Source organism: Aythya fuligula, chromosome 11 (genome assembly GCF_009819795.1).
Source record: "Aythya fuligula isolate bAytFul2 chromosome 11, bAytFul2.pri, whole genome shotgun sequence".
Taxonomy (NCBI): domain Eukaryota; kingdom Metazoa; phylum Chordata; class Aves; order Anseriformes; family Anatidae; genus Aythya; species Aythya fuligula.
Window position 1 is genome coordinate 9,380,462 of NC_045569.1, and position 19,281 is coordinate 9,399,742.

The window sequence follows — 19,281 nt, forward strand, 5'->3', positions numbered from 1 at the left end:
CTGCGCGCTGCCACCAGAAAATAATGCACGCTTATAGCGCCCAGGGCTGGGCACTGAGATGGGGGGCTTTGGGGCTGGGAGAAAGGGGGGTGTGCGTGGTGCGGGTGACCAGAGCGGGGTGTAGCGTTGCCCCACGGGGCCCTGAGGCTCTGTTGGGGTGAATCTGTGTTTTTTGGGGCCCCCTGAGGGCCGGCCTGGGCCTCATGGCGGCGCCGCGGGACTACATTTCCCAGCGTGCCCCGCGCTCTTCCGGGTTGTGCCCCCGTTGCTAGGGCGGGGAGCGGGGCCGGGCCGCAGGTAGGCCGCAGCCAGTCCCCGGGCCCTCTCCCCGGGCTCCCCGTTTGTGTCCTGCAGGCTGCCGGGTTCCTCCCGGCCGTTTTCGGCTTCGGCAGCCGTTAGGAGCGGTTCTCAGAGCTAAGGAGCCGGTAACGCCGCTGAGGGGCCGCCTGCTCTGTGCGCCCTTCGCGCTTAGCTCCCTCCCTGGGCTGTGAGGGGGAGAGGAGGGAGCGGTGCCTCCAGCGCCAGCAGCCGTCATGTCCTGTGTCCTACAGCTCAGCTTGGGGGTGCTTCGGTGAATTAATCATTACTTAATAAGAGTTTTCATCTCTGGGCGGCTTGCAATAGCTTTAATTTTCGTTAGGTAAGCACGTGAAGTGTCGCTCTGGTATCAGACCACCCTAGCTGCTACGTGCACTGAGCATCCCGTTCTGTATTTTCTCGTGGTAGGCAGCGCCTGGAAGGTCAAGCTGAAACTGTGCTCCTGTCCTAGCTCTTTGTTTATTTGCCCTTTTTTTTTTTTTTTTTTCCAGCCATATTGACAAACCCCAGGGCCCCGAGCACAACGTATGAATTCCCAGTGGACTGTGGAGAAAGGATGTGTGGCTCCCTTTGTGCCTCAGCTGAGAGGCTGAGGCAATTAGCGAGGATCCTGGTGCTTGTGCCTCTCGGTGGGTCAGGCTTCTGTGTAGCTGTTGTCCGAGCGTGATCTGAATCGCCCCGTGAAGGATCCTAAATTAAACTTGGATCTGAGTGAGCTCTGGGAATGACCAAGAGGTAAACTCTCTCCAGGGAACCCAGCTACCTCACTCCAAAATCCAAGCTGGTGCGTAAAATAAAGCTGGTGTTAAGATTTTTTCCTTCCTCTCTTTTACCGAAAATGCTTCCAGGTAACTTCCTCTGAGTAATGAGGTTAGTTTGAATCCTGGTGTGATGCCTTCACTAACGTACAGTTTTCAGGTGTTTTACATGAGAGAGTTCTGTGTTAGTTTCAAGACTTATTAGAGACGTTCATATGGATTCTATAGAGGTATGCTTTTCTTTGACAGAATACTTGTGAGTGATTTATCGTTAGTGACTTATCAGTGTGGCAGAACACTCAGAGATGGTAGAAGAGCATCCTGAATCATCTCTGCTTGCCACACATGCCTTCAAAAACAACCTCTAGGCCTGTAGGTAGCCTTGGCTGGCAGTGGTGGATGAGTGAGCGGTTCTGGCTTTCACATTCCTACAGTGTTTGCACATGGTGGCTGGTTTGGTTTATGTTTTATGCACAGTTTGGGTCTTTTTTTGCCCGATCTACACAGAGTAATTCCTAGCGCTACTGTAAATATGCATTAATACGATGGGCAGTACAGCTCTAATGCTTGTCTGAGGCCCCCCCGAATTTTTACTTCCTGAAATGTCTCCCTGCGTTTATTCTTCTCCACAGAGCGTGAAGGGAGCACAACTCAGCTGGGCTGCGTGTCTTGCCTGCAGTCTGTACCGTGTCCACCACACGAGGGCATATTTCTGTTCTGGGGGCTGTTGGCTTTACCAACTGCAATCGAGCTTGTGTAATTTCTGGCATTCTGTTTACTGTTATCCCAGAGAACCAGTACGTAAGGAAAATGGGAGGAGTCCGGCTACTCCTGTGCTTAAAGGAGTGCCAGTACGTAAAAGCTTTGTGGATCAGGGCCTGAATGCTCAGCATCAGACCGAGTTGCTCTGGGTCCTGCATAGCCCACGCTTAGACCTGTGTCTTTGGGAGTACTTCAGGAGTACCTGCTGTGCAGGTCTCAGTGCTAAAATTCTTTTATGTTTCTGTGCTCCTAGAGTTTGACTGAACCATGGAGCCCTTCTCACCTCTAGAACCAAAGGCAGCTGCAGAAACGGGTTCATCTGTGCCAGAGAAAAAATTCCATGTCCTGGTGGGTGTGACTGGCAGTGTGGCTGCCCTGAAGCTGCCTCTCCTCATCTCTGAATTGCTGAAAATCCCTGGGGTGAGTAAATCTCATCGGTAGAGCTGGTGCTATCCTGGTTTTTTGGTTTCCAGGAGAGACTGTATGGCTTCTGCTGAAGTGAAGAGTTCCATCTGGCCTTGAGCCCTTTAGTTTGAAACTTGGGACAGGTTTCTCCTGCTTTTAAAAATCAGTATTTCTTTTAATATCATTTCTTACTTCTCTACACTTAAGCTTTAGCTTGAAATTAGGTTTAAAGGGCAGCGACTATTCCTAGATACTTCCCTGGGCAGCCCTGGCTGCAGACACAGGTGGATGCTTTTTGGAGGTTAACGTTTTTAATTAGGACCCTGCAATTTTTGGTAGCTGCGACATGGGTTTTACAAAGAGGGACGCTGCCATCTGACCAGCAAAGGGCAACCAGATCTAGTAGAAACAGGAGATCTGAGCCAGTATATGTGTCTGAGCATTTTTATTTATTTTTTAAGTCGAGTTTGTTGTCAGGAGTAAGAGAGGTGTCCAGCAGAGGCCACTAGTGACTAGAGTCAGGGAAGGAAGGGTGGTAACGTTTGCTTTAGAGTGAAGGTAGGGGAAACTGTAGAAGCCTGGAGCTTTTAAGAAGCGAAGTGTCTGTTTTGGAGCAGCAAAATGAAAGAGAAGCAGGAGCAAGAGTGCGCACTTAAATATCCACGGCTCTTGGTTACAGTACCTGCTGAATGTCCTTTCGAAATGATTTTGACCTGAAATCATTACTGAGGCCAAAGGTCCTAGCTTGGAGCAGGGGGGTGAAGCCAAATGGTGCTGAGGAAGTGGGTGACCAGCCCAGAGCCAGCTCCAGCCGTCGTCCTCTTAGCAAGGGATGCAGGGCACGCGTCCTCTGGTCCTCTTGCCTTGGATCCACTTCGCTGTGGTCTCTTTTCCCTTGCTACTGGTGCTGGGGACACCCTTTGGAGGTGGCAGGAAGAATGCAAATGGTCTGTTGTAGGAATCGAGATCAAGGGCATTGCTTCTCTGTTGGCTTTTGATGCATAATTAACAGCCACAGATGGCTGGTCCTAAATTCTGTGCTCTGTGACATCTGTTGCAGGCCTTGTGGCTGCTGGTTTTAGGCTGTGTTGCATAAAAAAAATAAAAGACGAATGAGTATTCAGCCTGTCCAGGAGCTTCTCATAACAGTTTTGTTAGTTAAATTTATTTGTTTACTCAGTTTTGATGTGATTTTGCTGCCTGATCTAAAGCCTGGTGGGTGAAGTCAGCGTAATTTCTCAGTCAAGTTTAAGGCCTGCTGCATTAACTGACAGAGCAGAACTTTGGGAAGCAGGGCAGAGGCGGAGGAAGGCTTTGGTACCAGCAGAGATGCAGCCAGAAGTTTGAAATGGGAGCAGTTTAAAATTGTTGTTTCTGCTAAAATGATTCTCAGCCAACAACTTGGTGGCACAATTTTGCACCCATTAAGCTTTAACGTGTCCTTGAGGGTGATAATTGACACGGCTATGTCTTACTGTCTTTTAAGCTCTCTGAAGATCTAGGGAATCCATAGGGCACCAGCTTATGCTTTACAGCTTTTTACCCTTGCCTCTTTTTTATTCTTTTATTTTTTTTTTGTGAGGAGATAGCACGTGGCACATTGTCAGGATGCCTGGGGAACTTGTGGCTGTGCTGGACTCACACACGTTGTCTCAGCCTGATCCCTAGTAATCTGGGTGGTGGCCTGGCAGGAAAACAAAGCCAAAGAATCACATCGATGGGATATCAGTTAGTTAATAAGAAAGGAGAAAGCAAACTTCTTTCAGGTGACAGCTATTGTTACTGAAGCTTCTGGATGTCATCTGGCCTTGGAGGTTTGAAGCACGTTGCGCAAGTTTGTGAGTGGGGCCAGAGAGATTTAGAGCTTAAGCAGAGGGATATCCACAGTCAAACAGAGGGTGTGCCAGGTAAATAGAAGGAAAAACTATGTAGGCTAAAACAATCTTGAGAGCACTGATCTCTTTCCAACATAGCTGGAGGGACTTGAAACACTTGCAGAGAACGAGGGATCCAGGAGCCCACCCCAGCTGAAAACCTCGATCAGAGAGGATAATTAAACTGCTAGAGCAGCTTTCCTGGGGGAGTGGTGGAGTTACCACCACGCACAGTCCTTGAACAGCCCCCTGCTGTGCTCTGCCTTGTAGTGGGTTGGACGCAGTTCTTGATAGCCAGCCATTTCCTGGTCCTGGGCTTCAGCTTTGAAGAAGTAGGTTTTTATTTATTTATTTTTTTTAAGACCAGAGATGGTTATGAAACTGTCTTTAAAAAAATTAAGAAAAGTAAAGTGGATTTTTTTTTGCATCCGTTAGTCTTTTGACCAGGTGTTTCTGGTCTAGATTAGAACATTTTGGATACTGGCACAACTGAAGCAGCAAGGTACAAAATATGTCATGGGGTAGATACAAATCCTTGTATTGCTATGGCTCTCTGTAAATAGGAATAGCACTAACAAATGTTGCTGGTGAGAACTTTTAGCACAGATGCAGCCTACTGGTATCATTTCAGAGAGCAGACAAACCCCTTTAAACTCTTTAAAATCACCAAATAAATAGTATCTTGCAGCCTGCGAGGTTAACACCTCCTCGAGGGCCAGGGGATGGCAGAAAGCAGCGTTAGCACCTTCGGTGGCATCGCTGCTTGGCTCCAAACAGCTTTCTGCAAGGTGAGGCTAATACAGATGTGACGTGGTTGATTGCTGTGAATGTGATCTTCACGCTCGAAAGCCCCAGAAATGCAGCTGTGGTTCTGAGCTAGGACTGCCCAAAAAGGAGCAGGCACCTCACAGGAGCTGGGAGCTGCTGGTGTAACTGAACCACGGCGTGGGTGGTGCCATGAGCTGTCTCGAGGTGCAGACCACGGTCAGAACGGGGTGATAACGAGGAAAAGAATTATTTCCTTATGGTTATCGGTGGTGTGAGGTGCATCAGCAGCCACTTGTGGCACCTGTCAGAGGCACAGAATTGGTCGTGGGACGTGCAGAAACTGGGGCAAATTCCACTTTTTCCACCTGCTAAGATTCCTGCAGGAGGAAATAAAAGGATCTCCTGCCATAGGCACCTTGGCACCTCCTAACTGTGTGTGTCAGACAGCCAAGGGACATGCTGGGACTTCCCCAGTGCATGCCATGGACCTGAAGGCTCAGCTGGCTTCCCGTAAGGCAGGCAGGTTTGGCTAAGAGCTGGGAGAGAACCCCCAGGCACTTTATGCAGTCTCCTTTTCCTTGTGCGAGCTGCAGGAGCCCTGTGCTGTGACCGTACCTGCGCAGAGCTTTTACTGTTTCCAGCATCTTTCCTTGATTGGCGCAGCAGCTGCAAGGCACTGCCCCAGCTTGCTGCCCTTGGCTGGAGCGAGGGGGGTTAACGTGGTTGTAAAAATAGTGCCTGGTAGTCTGTAGCTACCTCCCCGCCTTTGGTGGTGCCTCCCTTGTCAAGAGAGAGGGGCAGGGGTGGAAGAAATCAAGGCAGAGAGAGGAATTGAAGGGAAAAATGTAACAAAGACCAAGAAATCATGCTTGTTCTTCCAAAGCAAAGGCTCTGCCTGGCAGACAGGACTTCATCACTTTCGTAACAGGCACGGTGGGCACAGGTAAGCCGACATCCTGCTGCTTCACAAACGCCCCGGGAAACAAGAGGAGCTTTGAGCCGCTGCTTCTTGTGGAGCCTTGTTCCACAGGGATGGGCTTGCTCTGCCCTGGTGCTGCCGGGTCCCAGCTGCCAGGACCCGTGGCAGCTCAGCACCGTGCTTCCTCTTGGCTCCGAGTGTGGGAAGAGCGATCCCGCAGGGCCGTGTGCGGGCACGCCACCCCGTTCTGCGGTGGCTGAGGGAATCCACGGAGGCAGGATGCTCTGCTGCTCCCTTCGGCGGGCGTTTCCTGATTAAAGGGCACCTTCGTGGCGCTGCGCTTTGCTGCTCCGTGCCGTCCCTTTGAAGTTCTGCCTCTCGGTTCCGCGCTTGCTGCTGTCCCGGCCGTGAACTGGCCGTGTGAACGAGTTTGGCAGGCGGTGACTAATCACCTGCTGGGTGGCGATGAAACGAGGCTTCGGCCCCTGTCAGCACCTCCAGCAGCCTGACCTTTCGGCTCGGGGTAGGTGCGGTTAGAGCACGTGCACGCAGCAGGGGAACGTCCTCTGCGGACCCACGAATCTTTCTCAATCTTTGCTGCTCGAGCCCTCCTGTGCAGGATTGGCCTCAGGGCGTAACTGTTGGTCTGTCTTTTTGCTTTCTGCCTAGGTGGAGGTGAAGGTGGTCACGACTGAGAGGGCAAAGCACTTCTACAACCCCCAGGAGATTCCTGTCCCCCTCTATAGCGATGAAGACGAATGGCAGGTGAGTAGTGCTACCTCTGGAGAGGGCAAGGGCTCCTCTCCTGGCCCTTCCAGCCTCGTGTCTTGTGATTCGAGTTGTTTCATCATGCACTTGGGCCTTCTGCTTCCTGCTTTGACCAACGGGTCCTGCTTCAGCAGCAGGCAGGGCTCGCAGAGGTTTCACTCCGTTGTTCAAGTGCTGAACAGCAAATCGAAGCCTCTCTTCATGAGGGACCACATTCCTTACATTCTTGGCCGAGGCTCACCTCTTTGTTGGCACGCTGCATTCTCTGGGGCAGGGCTTTCGGAGAGGTGAGCGAGGCGGCCGTGGCTGCACCAGAGGGTTTGGTACCGCCCTAGCAGGCTTGCAGCAGGCACTGTGGGTAGAAGTGGTCTCTCACCACCCTGGGCTTAGCAGCTCTCTGCAGCGCTGCGAGGAGCATCAGGAAATGTCAAGAAAGCCACTGCAAAGTGGTGGTGAGGGTGTCAGCTGCTTGCCATGACTCATACTCGTCAGGAAGGCAGCAGCTGAATTCTCCTTCTCGCTGCCTATGCTAAATCTGCCAGCACCACTGACAATCACAAAACTACCCAGGCTGCTTCAGAGCTCAGCTCGGTGTCCGGCTGGGTAACCTCAGCCACCACTGCCTGCGTGCTGCAGCTTCTTGCTCTGCGTCCTCCGCATCTGCCTGTGCCTCTGGAGAGCCCCAAAGCTGGCGTGTGCTGCGTCTGAGCCGCCTGCTGGGCCGCCTCTCTTGGGGAGTTTCATGCCAGCAGGGCCTGCTGCAGTGTCCTCCTCTTGCCCCTGTGGCGGGCAGCTGGCTGTAAGAGACGTTCTCCTGCTGGCAGCAGTGTGTGTAGCTCAAAAGGCATCCACGTGGATGTGTGTACGTGGAAGGGATCAGTCCATCGTCCTTTGAATTTTAGCAGCGTGCTGTCAACTTGACCTTTTTCACCAGTTTTTCCCCTCGAACCAGTTATGGATGAGCACATCCCGCAGGATCCACTAATAACAGTGGCCAGTGGCATCTTTTTGTCTCTTCCCCACAGAATTATCTTTTCTTGAACATGGTTTTATTGATGTGCTTTGAGAGATTCTGGGATGGAGAGATGTATAAACGTCGACATTTGTTTTTCTGTATGTTTTCTCTCAGCTTTGCAGCACTGATGTGAGCGCGAGCTGATCTCCCCTTTAGCAGTTCTCTTGCAGATGCACTCGCACGCAAGCGTTGCTTTCATGTGGAGGGGAGCAATGGCCAGGAAGCTCTCCGGCTGGTCTAGAAGATCAGCAGAGGTCTGTTGGGTGCCAGGATGCTGCAGCTCCAGGCAAAGCTGTTCAGGAGGAGCCCTGTGTGGCCGTGGAGGTGCAAGTCAGGCTCCATGGGCCTTTGGCACACTGGAAAGGAGACCTGGAGCCTTTATAGCATGCCCTGCTGACACCAGGGTAGCAAATAAGCCTGCTCAGCATGTCTGGGAGATGCTCTATTCTGAAAATAAAACTACAACCTTCAGCACTTGTAGAAAAAATAAAAGTGAGTGGAAGAGCTGGGAAAGGTGTCAGGGAGCACCGGCTTTCCGGATGCTGCCTTTTTGTTGTGGTTTCCAGTGACTCAGAGAAGGAACAGGTCATGGCCCTGACACACCTGGTGGGGCTGTGCGCTCTCTGGGGATGAAGCACACAGTGCTGCTTGCTGCTTCTCTTGATGCTGTCCCAGTTGTATGTGCTCTTAAGCAGAGCAGGGACCCCCCTGGGCTTAACTGAGGATAGAAGTGCCTGTGGGGAGCCACGAGGGTGGAAGTGCCTGGCTGGCCAAACCTAATCCCTCCTAGAGGCTGCTCCCCGCTCAGTTGTGTGGCTTTACTTTGCTCTGAGCGTGTTTCCTAACTGAGAAGGGGGTCAGTTAGGGGTCTGAACCTCTTTAAAAGCCAGTGGATGGCTTCAGAGTGCCTAGAAGACAGTAAAGAGGGGTAAGGCTTCTACAGCACGCAGCTTCCCCAGCAGAGATTCCCCCTGGTTGGGTCCTGTCTGGGTTTGGTTGGCTGATAGGATGCAGCAGGCTTCTCAGACGCACTACATCTTGAGGGAGCTTTTATGCTGGGTATCTGCAAAGCTGGGGGATGTGGATGGAGAAAGCTTTTTGCTGGGAGCTGGCCAGGTTGTTGGATGCATAAATTGCTGGCTGTGTGGGGAAACTGCCCATTAGCTGTGCTTCCCAAACGCCGCTGCCCTGCAGCCTTCACAGGAGGAGGTGGGAAGTCAGAAATGGGAGCGCTGTGGCTGCAGTCCCCGGTCCCCCTGCATAGTCAGATGTTGCTGGACGTGAGGATAACGAAGCTGAGGCTGCAGCCACTGCCGTGGGCTCGGTGCAGTGCCCGCTGTTTGTTTTGAGGGTTCAGTAACTGCATCTTGTCTCCTCCCCAGCTGTGGAAGGGCCGCTCGGACCCCGTCCTGCACATCGAGCTCAGACGGTGGGCCGACCTCATGCTGGTGGCCCCTCTTGATGCCAACACCCTGGCAAAGCTCGCCACCGGGATCTGTGACAACCTGCTGGTGAGTAGCTGCAGCTCTGCCCGAGAGCGGCCCCTCAGTTCCCTCCCCTCCCAGTGCTGGTCTGTCTGACCTTTCTTTCATGGAAACTCTTGTGCTTCAGCAGCGTCAAGATTTGCATGTTCTGCTGCCAGTTCGTATGCTTGTCTCTGTTCTGCCAACGTGCTTCCCCCGATCCTTTTCAAACACTTGTTATTTCCTTCCCTGACCTGTATTCCTTTCCATTCCTGGGCTATCTCGGTGTCTTCCATTATTTCCCAGTCCCTCTTTTGTGCCTGTCCTGCTTTTTCTAGTGGATGATCCTTCTCTCCTTCTACCTCCACCCTCTCTCTATCATGTTTTCTCTCTATCACGGTCTCTCTCTCTCTCTCTCTCTCTCTCTGACTCTTGAGTTCCTCTCTGCATTTTTTAGATGTAAGCTGGAAAGACACCTGTGAGATCAGATAAAACTGTTTACTTCCTGCTACTTCACCTCCTCCCTCACCTAACTGCATAGCACAGAAATACAAACATGTGCACACTTACGTACCTTCCAGTTTCAGCTATGGTATTTTATTTCATTTTTTTGCTTGTTCAGGCTTGTTTTTCTGGAACTAAAGGTGCTCTGGCTCAAAGACTGATCAGAAACTGTATTAAAAGAGAGCGTGCTTCTCAGTTCAGTGAGCAGGAACTTTTGTGTAGCTTCAGTGCCTTGTGTCGAGCCATCATCAGGAAAGGTTATATGTATAAAGCACCTGGAAGATCTGCCAGGAAGCTGCAGAAGTGCAAATGCTGCATCACCCCTTAGGTACCTCGTTCCTAAATCCATAGATTTAAGAATGGAGGGCTGCACATCAGCTCTGGCTGGGGAGCCGTATGCGACTAGCTTAGCTGTCTAGGTAAGAAAGAGTGCCTACAAATGAGCACAGTACACCCAGAGCTACAGCCCTCGCAGCATCTGGAGATCCGGGGAAGCCAGAAAGAGCTGAAAGAGGGACAAGCAACGTCTTGTCCTGCTGAGCCCCCTTTGTACCGCAGCCAACAGAGGAAGAGCTCAGGAAGGGTGTTAGGGACACGGCTTCACGAACCCCTGCCAGTCCTGGATGGTTTTGGGAAGGGAAGAGGTGGCTCCGGTAAAGACAAGCAAGTGCTAGAGGCGTTGGTTAGCAAGTTAGAACAGATTCTGGCAGACTTCCCCTGTGCCACAAAGGGTTCAGATCACAGGGCATGAAAAAGGATGGGCAGCCTGCTCCGAAGTGCTGTGAACCCAGCAGAGCCCCTGCAGCAGTGTGAGCTGCCTGGGAGGCTCCCTCTGCATCCCTGAGCTGGCAGGGCTAGGGACACTGAAGGGCACTGCACTGTTTAAGAGCAACCACTGCTTATCTTTCGAAGGAGATGAGGTGATAGGAGCTTATCTGGAAGCTGTATGTTATTGCGGCCTCAGATGTGAGCCTCTGCAGCACGCAGGAGCTGCTGGGTGGTTTATAATCTACCAGCATCTTCTGCAGCAGCGCAGATAGCTTCGTGTAATCCTGCTTGTGAATGCTGGAAGCGGCAGCGCTTCCCTTGTCAGCCGTTGGGGATCCAGTTGGCGTGCTGCTTGAGAAGATTGACTTGCCAGCTCTTTCTGTTCAGCTCCACAGCTGGCTTATCTGAAGCGTTGCCTGGGGATTTCTCTGTAGCTGATACGATCTGTGGCCACCCCTCAGCTTCTCTTGGTCTCCCACAAGGGCTGGCTGCATGCATCACGTTCCAGCGTGGTTTGCTCCAGCGACTGGGATGTCTTGCTTGGCTCTGATCCAGCGTAGGATGGAATCTCTTCTCTTTGTAGCCTCCCTCGTCCTCCTCGCCTGTCAGAGAGGAGCTCTGCTGGAATGTAACACAAATTAGTAGCAGCCCCGTGGACCTGCTCACGGGTTAGTCCAGCTGCGCTGACAGATGGATGCGTTTGGCCCTCTCGTGATAGCCGGGCTGGGAAAGCGCTTCTGTGCAGCAAAGAGGTGAGACAGAATGAGGGAAGAAAACATCCCAGAGCCCAACCTCTTGGCTTCTTTTGCAGACTTGTGTCATCCGTGCCTGGGACCTGCGCAAGCCTCTGCTCTTCTGCCCAGCTATGAACACAGCCATGTGGGAACATCCCATCACGGCTCAGCAGGTGGAGCAGCTGAAGGGCTTTGGCTACACGGAGATCCCCTGTGTGGTGAAGAAACTCGTGTGTGGAGACGAAGGTCAGTCCTGTTGTGTGTCATCTGACTGTTTTGCTGCCCGAGTGCCCCTAATATCCTGAGGGGAGGTGCCCCGTTCTTTCGCCCTGTGACCCGCAAGGTGTTGGACTGCAGAGAGCAGGTGCTCGTTGCCAAGGTTTGTATGAACAAGGCAAAACGTTGCCCTGTGCTAGCTGGCACCTATTATTCTTGATTAATCTTCCAGCAGTCTCATGAGACCACCCAAGCCAGGCTTTCAGACGAGCTCTTAGATAGACATTTAAAAGAAATGCCCATCCTCAGAGAGAGCAGGTCAGACAGAAGGAAGGCTCTGTGGTGAGCACTATCAGCCTGGGATTGGGGTGTCCCAGCCTTGCCCTCTGCTGAGACTGAGACATGATGAAAACAGCCCACGGTTCCTCGTCTCTGCCAGGGGGATAATATCTTATCCCTCAGAGCAGCCACTGAGGATAAGCGCTTTGCAGATGTGGCTGAGGGTGTAGCTGGACGTGCATTTACCATGTGTTGTTGTTTGTTGCCTGGGTTACTCTTCAGCTAGATCAGCTTTCCAATCTTGTTTTGGTTTGGGGTTTTGACATTGGGCTTGTGTGAAGTGAAAGAAGGGGGTAGGAAACGTTGTCACACTCTGTTTCGAGTCTTAACTTACGCTGCCAAGTAAAATGGTCTCGCCTGTGTTTTACAGACTGGTTTAAATGAAGATGTTCTGACTTCTGGGAGGTTTTGAGAAGCTTTTTTTTTTTTTTTTTTTTAACAAGCAACTTGGATGAATGGATTCTCTTCTTTCATTGAGATTTCTTTTGGAAAAATTGTGAAATGTCACCCAGTTCCAGCTGTAATAGCAAATGTGCCTGCACAGCAACGCACTCATCCTTTCATTTTACAATCCCAATTATAACAAGATCCTAACCGCTCTGGATGCCTCAAAAGGCAGCCTGCAGTGAAGACAGGATATTAAAATCTTCTTAACGGTTAAATTCTAGGGCTGGCTTTCTTAGTGTGTGAGTCGTTAGGTGCAATGCTTCTAGAGAATGCTTTCTTGAGCTGAAGACTAAGAAATATTTACAGTTAGGTAAGCGTAGTCAAGTAACTCAGGCATCAGCTAAACTGTCTTGGACAGTGATGTTTCCGTTGGGGTTTTAGACCTGATTACATCAAATTTCTTGCGTACTTGTAATCATGTTAAGGGAAAACGCCCAGAAGAGGTCATTCCACACAGACGTTTTGGCAGAAGCGGAAAGGCCATCTGCCACAGCCTCTTGGTCCCTCGGAGCTTTGCCTTCATCTCTGTTAGCACTTGTGTGGGACCTCTGTTCCAGTGGCACTCGGATGTTTGCTCCCCAACGGGTAACGTGCTTTTTGTGTGGGGCCACGCACCTGAAGCAGAAAGAGGCGTCCCCCTTCCACAGGTGGGGCTGTGGGGTGCAGAAGGGCCGTGTGAGGGGACCCGCATGGATTAGAGCTGGACGGCAAACGCGGTTTCCACCTTCTGCTGCTCTGCCCTGTTCCTTTCCTGGGGCTGCCACCCCTGCGGCAGGGATGTGCGAGCCACATGAGAAGCAGCACGTGAACTGCTGCGGTTTGTAGCTCGGAGTGGCAGAGCAGAGCAGCGTTGAGCAGGAGTTACCTCACCACACCAGAAGGTGTTTGGGAGCTGCTTCACGTTCCGTGCAAACCTGCTGTGAGAACAAACTCCTGAAGGAGCTCGTGGGAGAGGGGTGGTAGGGTCAGTTGGGCCAGTAGGAGCCACATCTGACTCTGCTCTGCTCGTGCTTCTGAGTCAATTTGCAGCAAGATTTTCCTGTTGGCACATGCCAGGGTTTTCCTGGCAATGTGTAAGAAAATTATGGCGAAGCAGCAATGCACTCCAGCTCTCTGAAGACCCAAAGTTGTCTCCACCGCTCACATTTTTTCTCCCCCTTCTTTTTTCAGGCCTTTTACCCTACAGCCTCTTCTTCCAAGCTAATTTCTGTCTTGTGGGTTTTATCCACAAAGGGGTTTGCCCAGCTTTCACCCAAACAGCAGGCAGCAGAGCTCACATCTGGTGCAGAAGAAAAGAGATTCAGTTTGCACCAGTTTTGTCTGTTGACATTGTGGTTTGACTTGCTGGTGAGAGGTTCGCCTTCCTCCACTCGTGTGACTGGTCTCACCTGAAGTGGGCCAGACCCTGGCTGCCACCAAGTTTCTGTATTACAACCTCTACCTGATACTTCTTGGTGAGTGAGTGGCTTTGGGTGTAAGGCCCGGCTAAAAACGAGTTAAAATAACAAATGAAATCGAGTTGACAATTAAAATGCTCCCTTAACTGGGTAGCTAAATGTAACCTGCTGGCTGTTGGCCTTGATGATGGTTGTGTGCTGTGATACAAGGAGGAACGCTTTGCAGCCTGTGGGCCTGCAGCAATTTACTGTTGCAAAACACTTCCAATCTGCTAATATCTTCATCATCCTTGGCCGGGTTTCTAGAGCTTGGCACGCTGGAAGAATTTTACCTGTAGGCACGATCTGTGCTGTAAGACAGGCAGTTTAGCAAGATTTTTTCTCAGCTAAACCTAAAGATCCAGCTGTCAATTGCCAAAGACGTGGAGGAAGTGGGTCATGGAGGACAAAGGCGGGCCTTGAAGGGTGTAGCTCTGCCAAGCCGTGAGGCGGCAGTCAGGGAATGTCTTTTGTTTAGCAGGGCTTGTCAGACACAGCTCCTCTCGAGATTAAGAGGCCCGAAGCACCCAAATCTGCCTGCATCTTGTCCGTAGGGTGCTTCAGGCCTCCTGGGATTTAGAGGTCTGGAAAAGGGGGAGTGGAGATTGGATCTTACTGAGTGTTTCTTAGGGAAACTCACTTTTCTTGCCCTTCCAGAAGTATTGCTCTTCACCCCCAGCCTTCACAGTTCTATCCAGTTACGCCTTCTGTCCCAGACAAGGCCCCTACTGGAAAACTGAGGGTAAAGTTAGAGTCAGGCTGTGATCTGCCCACAGAGAGCACTTCTCTCTGCAGTTCTGAACGGCCTTTCCCCTTCCCCTCCATCTTTCCTCAAGTTGTTACTGTCCTTTGGAGCCTGCTGTTGGGCGCTGCTCATCTGTACACTCACTAACCCCACTGTGTAAATGGACCAGAAAAAAAAAAAAAAAGGGAAACAAAACCTCCCCGAACTAATTTCTAATAGCAAATAAAGCTCATGTTATAAATAATTAGAGCAATTAGCCAGCAGAACAAAGGACCAACAGAAACTCCCATCTTTTGAATGGAGACACGTGCTGGTGGGGAGGTATCCCTGCGCTTGCCTCAAGCAAATGACAGGAGTGAACAGACTGAGCTCTGCGAGTGCATGAGGTTGGATGAGATGATTTAGGGATCTCTGGCATTAAAGCTTTCATTCTAAGCTTTAAAAAAAAAAAGTCTTTCAGAAGGAAGCAACAGCGCAGTGTAGATTAGATGTTCATCTGGCAGCTAACCAGCCCAAAAGGAAAAGCTTTTACATTTTGTTCTGTTCAGCGCTCGCTCTTCTCCAAGAATTACTCCCAAGAATCAAGCTAGTGCAAATCCAGGGCAGCTCTCTGTAATGTGGGGCGAACTGTGGAGTCACAGGAATGGTATGAAATCAAGCTTTTTTTAAATAGTCACAGACCATTTCAAAACAATACCGAGCACACACAGCGTTTGCACTGGAGGAGGGAGGGGAGGCAGGGTGTTCTGTTACCCACGTGCTTTTTTTGGTCTCTTTTTGCACGCTTACTCCTGGGGTAGTGTGAGCGGAGAGAGCAGCTCCCCGCGCGAGGGTTAGGCGCAGTTGTCCTTGGAGATGATTCAGAACATGAGGTACTCATTAAGGTCACATGAATTGCCTTTTGAGGTTTCCTGCCTCCCTCCATTCACTGTCTGAGGAGCTCGTGCTCCTGCTTAGACTTGTGAGGTAGGAGCCAGGCGAAGTCAGCCTGACGGCTCCTCCCCGATGGCATTCCTCCCTGCCGCAAAACCCCTGCCCAGCCGGCAGGCCCCAGCCCATCCTGCAGCCCCCACAGCTGCTTTCTGTGGGGTGAGTCACGAGGAAACACACGGGGCTACCGAGCAAGCTTTGCCCCGGCCTCGAGGTGTGCTCTGCATTGCCTCAGGGCTGCCGAGTGTGGAGGGGAGCAGAGGTGGGGCGGGGGCAGCGTGTCCTCGTGCTCTGTCCGTGAGCTTCACCCTGTGTGTGTCTGGCCCTGCCCTGCAGGTCGCGGTGCCATGGCAGAGGTGTGGACCATCGCCGAGAGCGTGCGGAGGATCGTCACGGAGCGGGACCTGCCGGCACAGAGCTGACTGCTCGCCCTGTCGATTGCCTTCCTGGGGACCTGAAGATAAAGCCAACAGGAAACCCAGCCGAGATGGCGCGCGGCCCTGCAGCGGGCTCCCCAACCGAAGGGGCGCAGCAGTTGGCTCCCAGCTGGTGCCAAACCGACGTCTGGTGCCTCGCTGCAGACTTTGAGAAACCAAGGCCGAGCTCACGCTGCTTTCGTGTGGGAAAACTCTTGTGGTATCTCGCAGCGAGGGAGTAACGTTCCCCCAGGCCCCGCGGCCTCGTGTTTCTCGTGTGATCCTTTCTGAGGAGGCTCAGAAGGAGCTGCCCGTGTGTCCCTGGGGCAGCTGGAGAGGAGGGGGGCGATGTGCCAGGCCTGGTGGTGGGAAGCTGGGTGTGGGGACGTGCCCGCTCTCCAGTGTGGTCTGTGGCTGTGCTGCCTTCACCTTTCCAGCAGGAGTCACTGTCCAAAAAGCATTCCCCCTCCGGGAGCTTAATACCAGGGAGCTTTTCATTCTGCCCCCGAGGAATTGCCTCTTGTAGCTGCTTTGGGGGTGCTTGTGCCTAACATGGTTGCCTACGTGTGCTGTTTTTTATCACAGACAGAGGAAAAAAAATGATGTAGAGGAGCTCCCTAGTCCTCAAATCAGCCTTTGCCCTTTTGTGTCTGCCGACCAGCTCGGGATGGAGAAATCAGAGGGCGAGCCAGCCTGGCACCTGCCCCCCTGCGTGCTGCAGGCAGGAAGTGTTTCCCGAGGGAGGGGAGTCACGCCTTACCTCTGACAGCGCTCCCCGGCTTGAACATTAACAGGCTGGCGTGGGGAAATTGGGAAATCCTGTGACCCCGCGGACCCGAGCAGCCAGGGCTCCCCCAGTGCAGCCTTTCCTCGGAAACGTGGTCCTGCCCCTGGGGGGAACGGCGCCGGTGAACACGTCGCCGCGGCTTGGTACTGCTGAGCCAGAGTTTATTTTTAACTAGGCCCAGCCAAATTTAAGGCCTTCGGTACAGAATGTGCATCCTGCCTGGGGGGGCAACCTTCAAACTGCTGCGCACGAGGGAAGGGGTTATCGGGGTCTGTTTGCCCTCCTTATCTATTCCCCACAAATAAAAACCGCTGAACTTTCCCGTTTTGTCTCGTCCACTGACCAGGAGCCGGGGCGTCCGAGCTTCTAGGAACAAAGGCAGAAGGAGCCTGGTGTGAGCAGAGCTGCTGGCTCGCGAGAAGGGCCGTGGCAGTGCCACAGGTCCCAGCTTTTGCCTCCCAGGGGTTGTGCCAGACCCCATGGGTGCTGTCTGGGGCAGTTTGCTCATGTGGGGATGGCGAAAGCCGCCAACACCTTGCAGGTTTTTACTTGGAGCTTCTTGATTTCCATGAGGTCTCTGCCTCCTCCTCACAGAGCAGCGTGTTCTGGTGCTTGCAGCTGACGCTGGACACTGCGGGCTGTCCTCTGGCTCTGCTGTGGGGATGTCACAGAGTTAGGGTTGCTTGTCCTCCCTGCTCCTCTGTGGTTTGGCAACGCAGCCACCCCCCAGTGTTCCTCACACGGTGTCAAAACACCACGTCCTTGGTACAAACGTTCAGCTGTTAGGGAGCTGGTTTGCTGCTCCAGGCATTCTCCCCCTGTAAAGAATATGTAATAAAGAATATGCTACACAGCATGAATGCTGGTAAGTCAGCAGAAATGGGATAACCTACTTTGCCCTTTTTAGACCCAGAGTTTGGGCTGGTAGCATGCAGATCTGGGGCTTGTGATCACAGCACCCACCAGTTGTGGATTTGCAGGGGGAGAAAGAAGCTGATAAGGAGACAGTGTTGCCGCTGGGGCTCACCCAGAGGCTTAAATTGTGGCTTGCAAAGAAATGGGAGAGCCTTGAACACAAGGAGTTACTTCTTTGTCCTGCAAATGCGTAAAGCAGCAGTGAAAAGGTGTGTCTGAGCACAGCCCGAGGGGATGACGGAAGGCTTCAGGGCGGCTGCCTGAATAATGCACAGGGAAGGACACCGTGCCCGGGCTGTGTCCTCTGGGCTGCAGGAACAGCTGGAATTTCACCACTGCGTGATCCTCTGCAACTGCTGGTGCTTCTGGGGGGAGGCAGGTCGTGATAGCGTTGCAGGGAGGGCTAAAGGCTGCCAAACCGCCTCTGCTCCGGGGCAGACATCAGAAACAGTTCAGTTCCTCTTTGGAGGCGGAGGGCTGAAGCAGCGCCGCTTCCACCCATGGCGCAGCCACCGCCGTCCCCACCCATGGCAAGGTATGTGCCAGCAGCCTCGGGGCGAAAAAAGGCTGGATCGGGAGTTTTTCCTCCCTGCAAAAGCAGCAGAAGGAGCGAAGCGGTGCTGGTGCTGCTTTGTGGCCAGATAGCCTGGCTCCTGGCACGGTGCTTCGGGCACCTCCTCTGCTGCTTGATCTAGGAGGTGCGTCAGCAGCGGCCCAAACCTCAGTCCTGGGAGCCTTCAGCAGAGCAGAGGAATGTGACCCATCAGGCAGATTGCTTAAAAACAACAACGATCATAATAATTAAAATACTATCGAGCTGAAACCCCCGTGTTTCTTGGTTCCTTTCACAGCTCTGAGCTCCCTCTGCTTCACATCCCTTGCCGTGTCCCCGTGCCGTGCAGGCTCCGGGTCCGACGCCGCCTGCAGCAAGCGGGGCCGCGGCGAGCTCGTGTCTTCGAAAGCGCGGGGCGGCAGGAAGCCCTGTGCCTTCCGGCACAGCTCAGCGCCGACCGCAGCGGGGCCGGGGCCGGGGGGAAGATTTGGGAGCTGGAGAGGGATGTGGCACCTCAGGGACGGGGAGACAAAGCCCTGAGGGCTGCCCATCTCCGCCGTGGTTTGACCCCGAGCGGCAGGCAGGCTGCCTTCTGCAGCATGCCTCGCTTCGGGTCGGTGCACCTGGGTGGATGGGAACGGCGTGGTCCTGTCCTGCCCCATGCAGAGGGAGGACAGGGCACGAATTTTGCCGTGTGTGGGACGCACGACAACTACTTCATGCTGCCTCAAGTCGCTTACCCTTGCTGCTACAGCTCTAGCCGCAGGGGCGATGTTCTCCTGCCTCCTCCAGCCCTTTTCCTACACCCCGCTGGCTTTGCTTTCCGCCTCCAGCAGTGTTTTGGCCTCTCGGGTGGGGAGAGATGAGAGAGCTGCCCGTGTGCTGCGATAGGGACGTGAGGCTGGGCAGACTCCTTGGCACCAGGCGCGCCGATAGCCCTGCTCCACGATGACAGCCTCGCAATTAAAACCTGCAGGTGCAGCGCTCTTGCCCTGGCCAGCTGCCTCAGCAGAGAGACGAAAAAAAAAAAAAAATTGTTTCCAGGAATAATTGAGCTTAATTAGAAGCTTGAATTCCCCAGGGCCGTGCTGCTCAGTGTTTCTGTGCTTGTCTGGAGTCATGCAGGGGCTGGAGTGCAGGCGGGCCAGACACAGAGGTCCTGCCCTGCTCTGCAGGTACTCCGGGGTCCTTTGCGAAGGCAGAAGATGCTCCGAGCTGCACGGAGGGGACAGAGAAATACTGAGAGCAGGCAGTCTGCTCCCTGCCTGGTCTCACCCTGCATTTCCCTTGCATCAGTGGGATGTTGTTTTGTATCCTTTCCAGATGATTTGACACCGACTGATGATTTTACGTGCTCGTTTTAGGGAAATGCTCCATTTTTTTTCATGCTCTTCAAAGGGTTTGGGCTGGGTGACCTCTGCTCGGCCAGCAGAAAACCCGC

General features: G+C 52.8%; 1 protein-coding gene across 4 annotated transcripts; it reads left to right on the forward strand.

The window, feature by feature from the left end:
- The first annotated feature begins 428 nt into the window (after positions 1-428).
- On the forward strand, positions 429-16,692 carry PPCDC (phosphopantothenoylcysteine decarboxylase). 4 transcript variants are annotated; one of them, XM_032194871.1, is made up of 7 exons: positions 429-722; positions 810-1,102; positions 2,092-2,258; positions 6,474-6,569; positions 8,970-9,098; positions 11,134-11,302; positions 15,506-16,692. In XM_032194871.1, exons 3-7 carry the CDS (start codon positions 2,106-2,108, stop codon positions 15,589-15,591), a joined length of 633 nt encoding a protein of 210 aa, XP_032050762.1. In that variant the 5' UTR covers positions 429-722; positions 810-1,102; positions 2,092-2,105; the 3' UTR covers positions 15,592-16,692. The 4 variants fall into 4 exon arrangements, with proteins under 4 accessions (XP_032050762.1, XP_032050764.1, XP_032050765.1 ...); XM_032194873.1 differs by having other exon boundaries at positions 810-1,053; XM_032194874.1 differs by having other exon boundaries at positions 810-947.
- Positions 16,693-19,281: the final 2,589 nt, after the last annotated feature.

Coding starts and splice junctions, on each gene's coding strand:
- PPCDC (XM_032194871.1), top strand. CDS start 2,106: ATGGAGCCCTTCTCACCTCTAGAACCAAAGGCAGCTGCAGAAACGGGT. Junction 2,259..6,473: donor AATTGCTGAAAATCCCTGGG/GTGAGTAAATCT, acceptor CTTTCTGCCTAG/GTGGAGGTGAAGGTGGTCAC. Junction 11,303..15,505: donor ACTCGTGTGTGGAGACGAAG/GTCAGTCCTGTT, acceptor CCTGCCCTGCAG/GTCGCGGTGCCATGGCAGAG.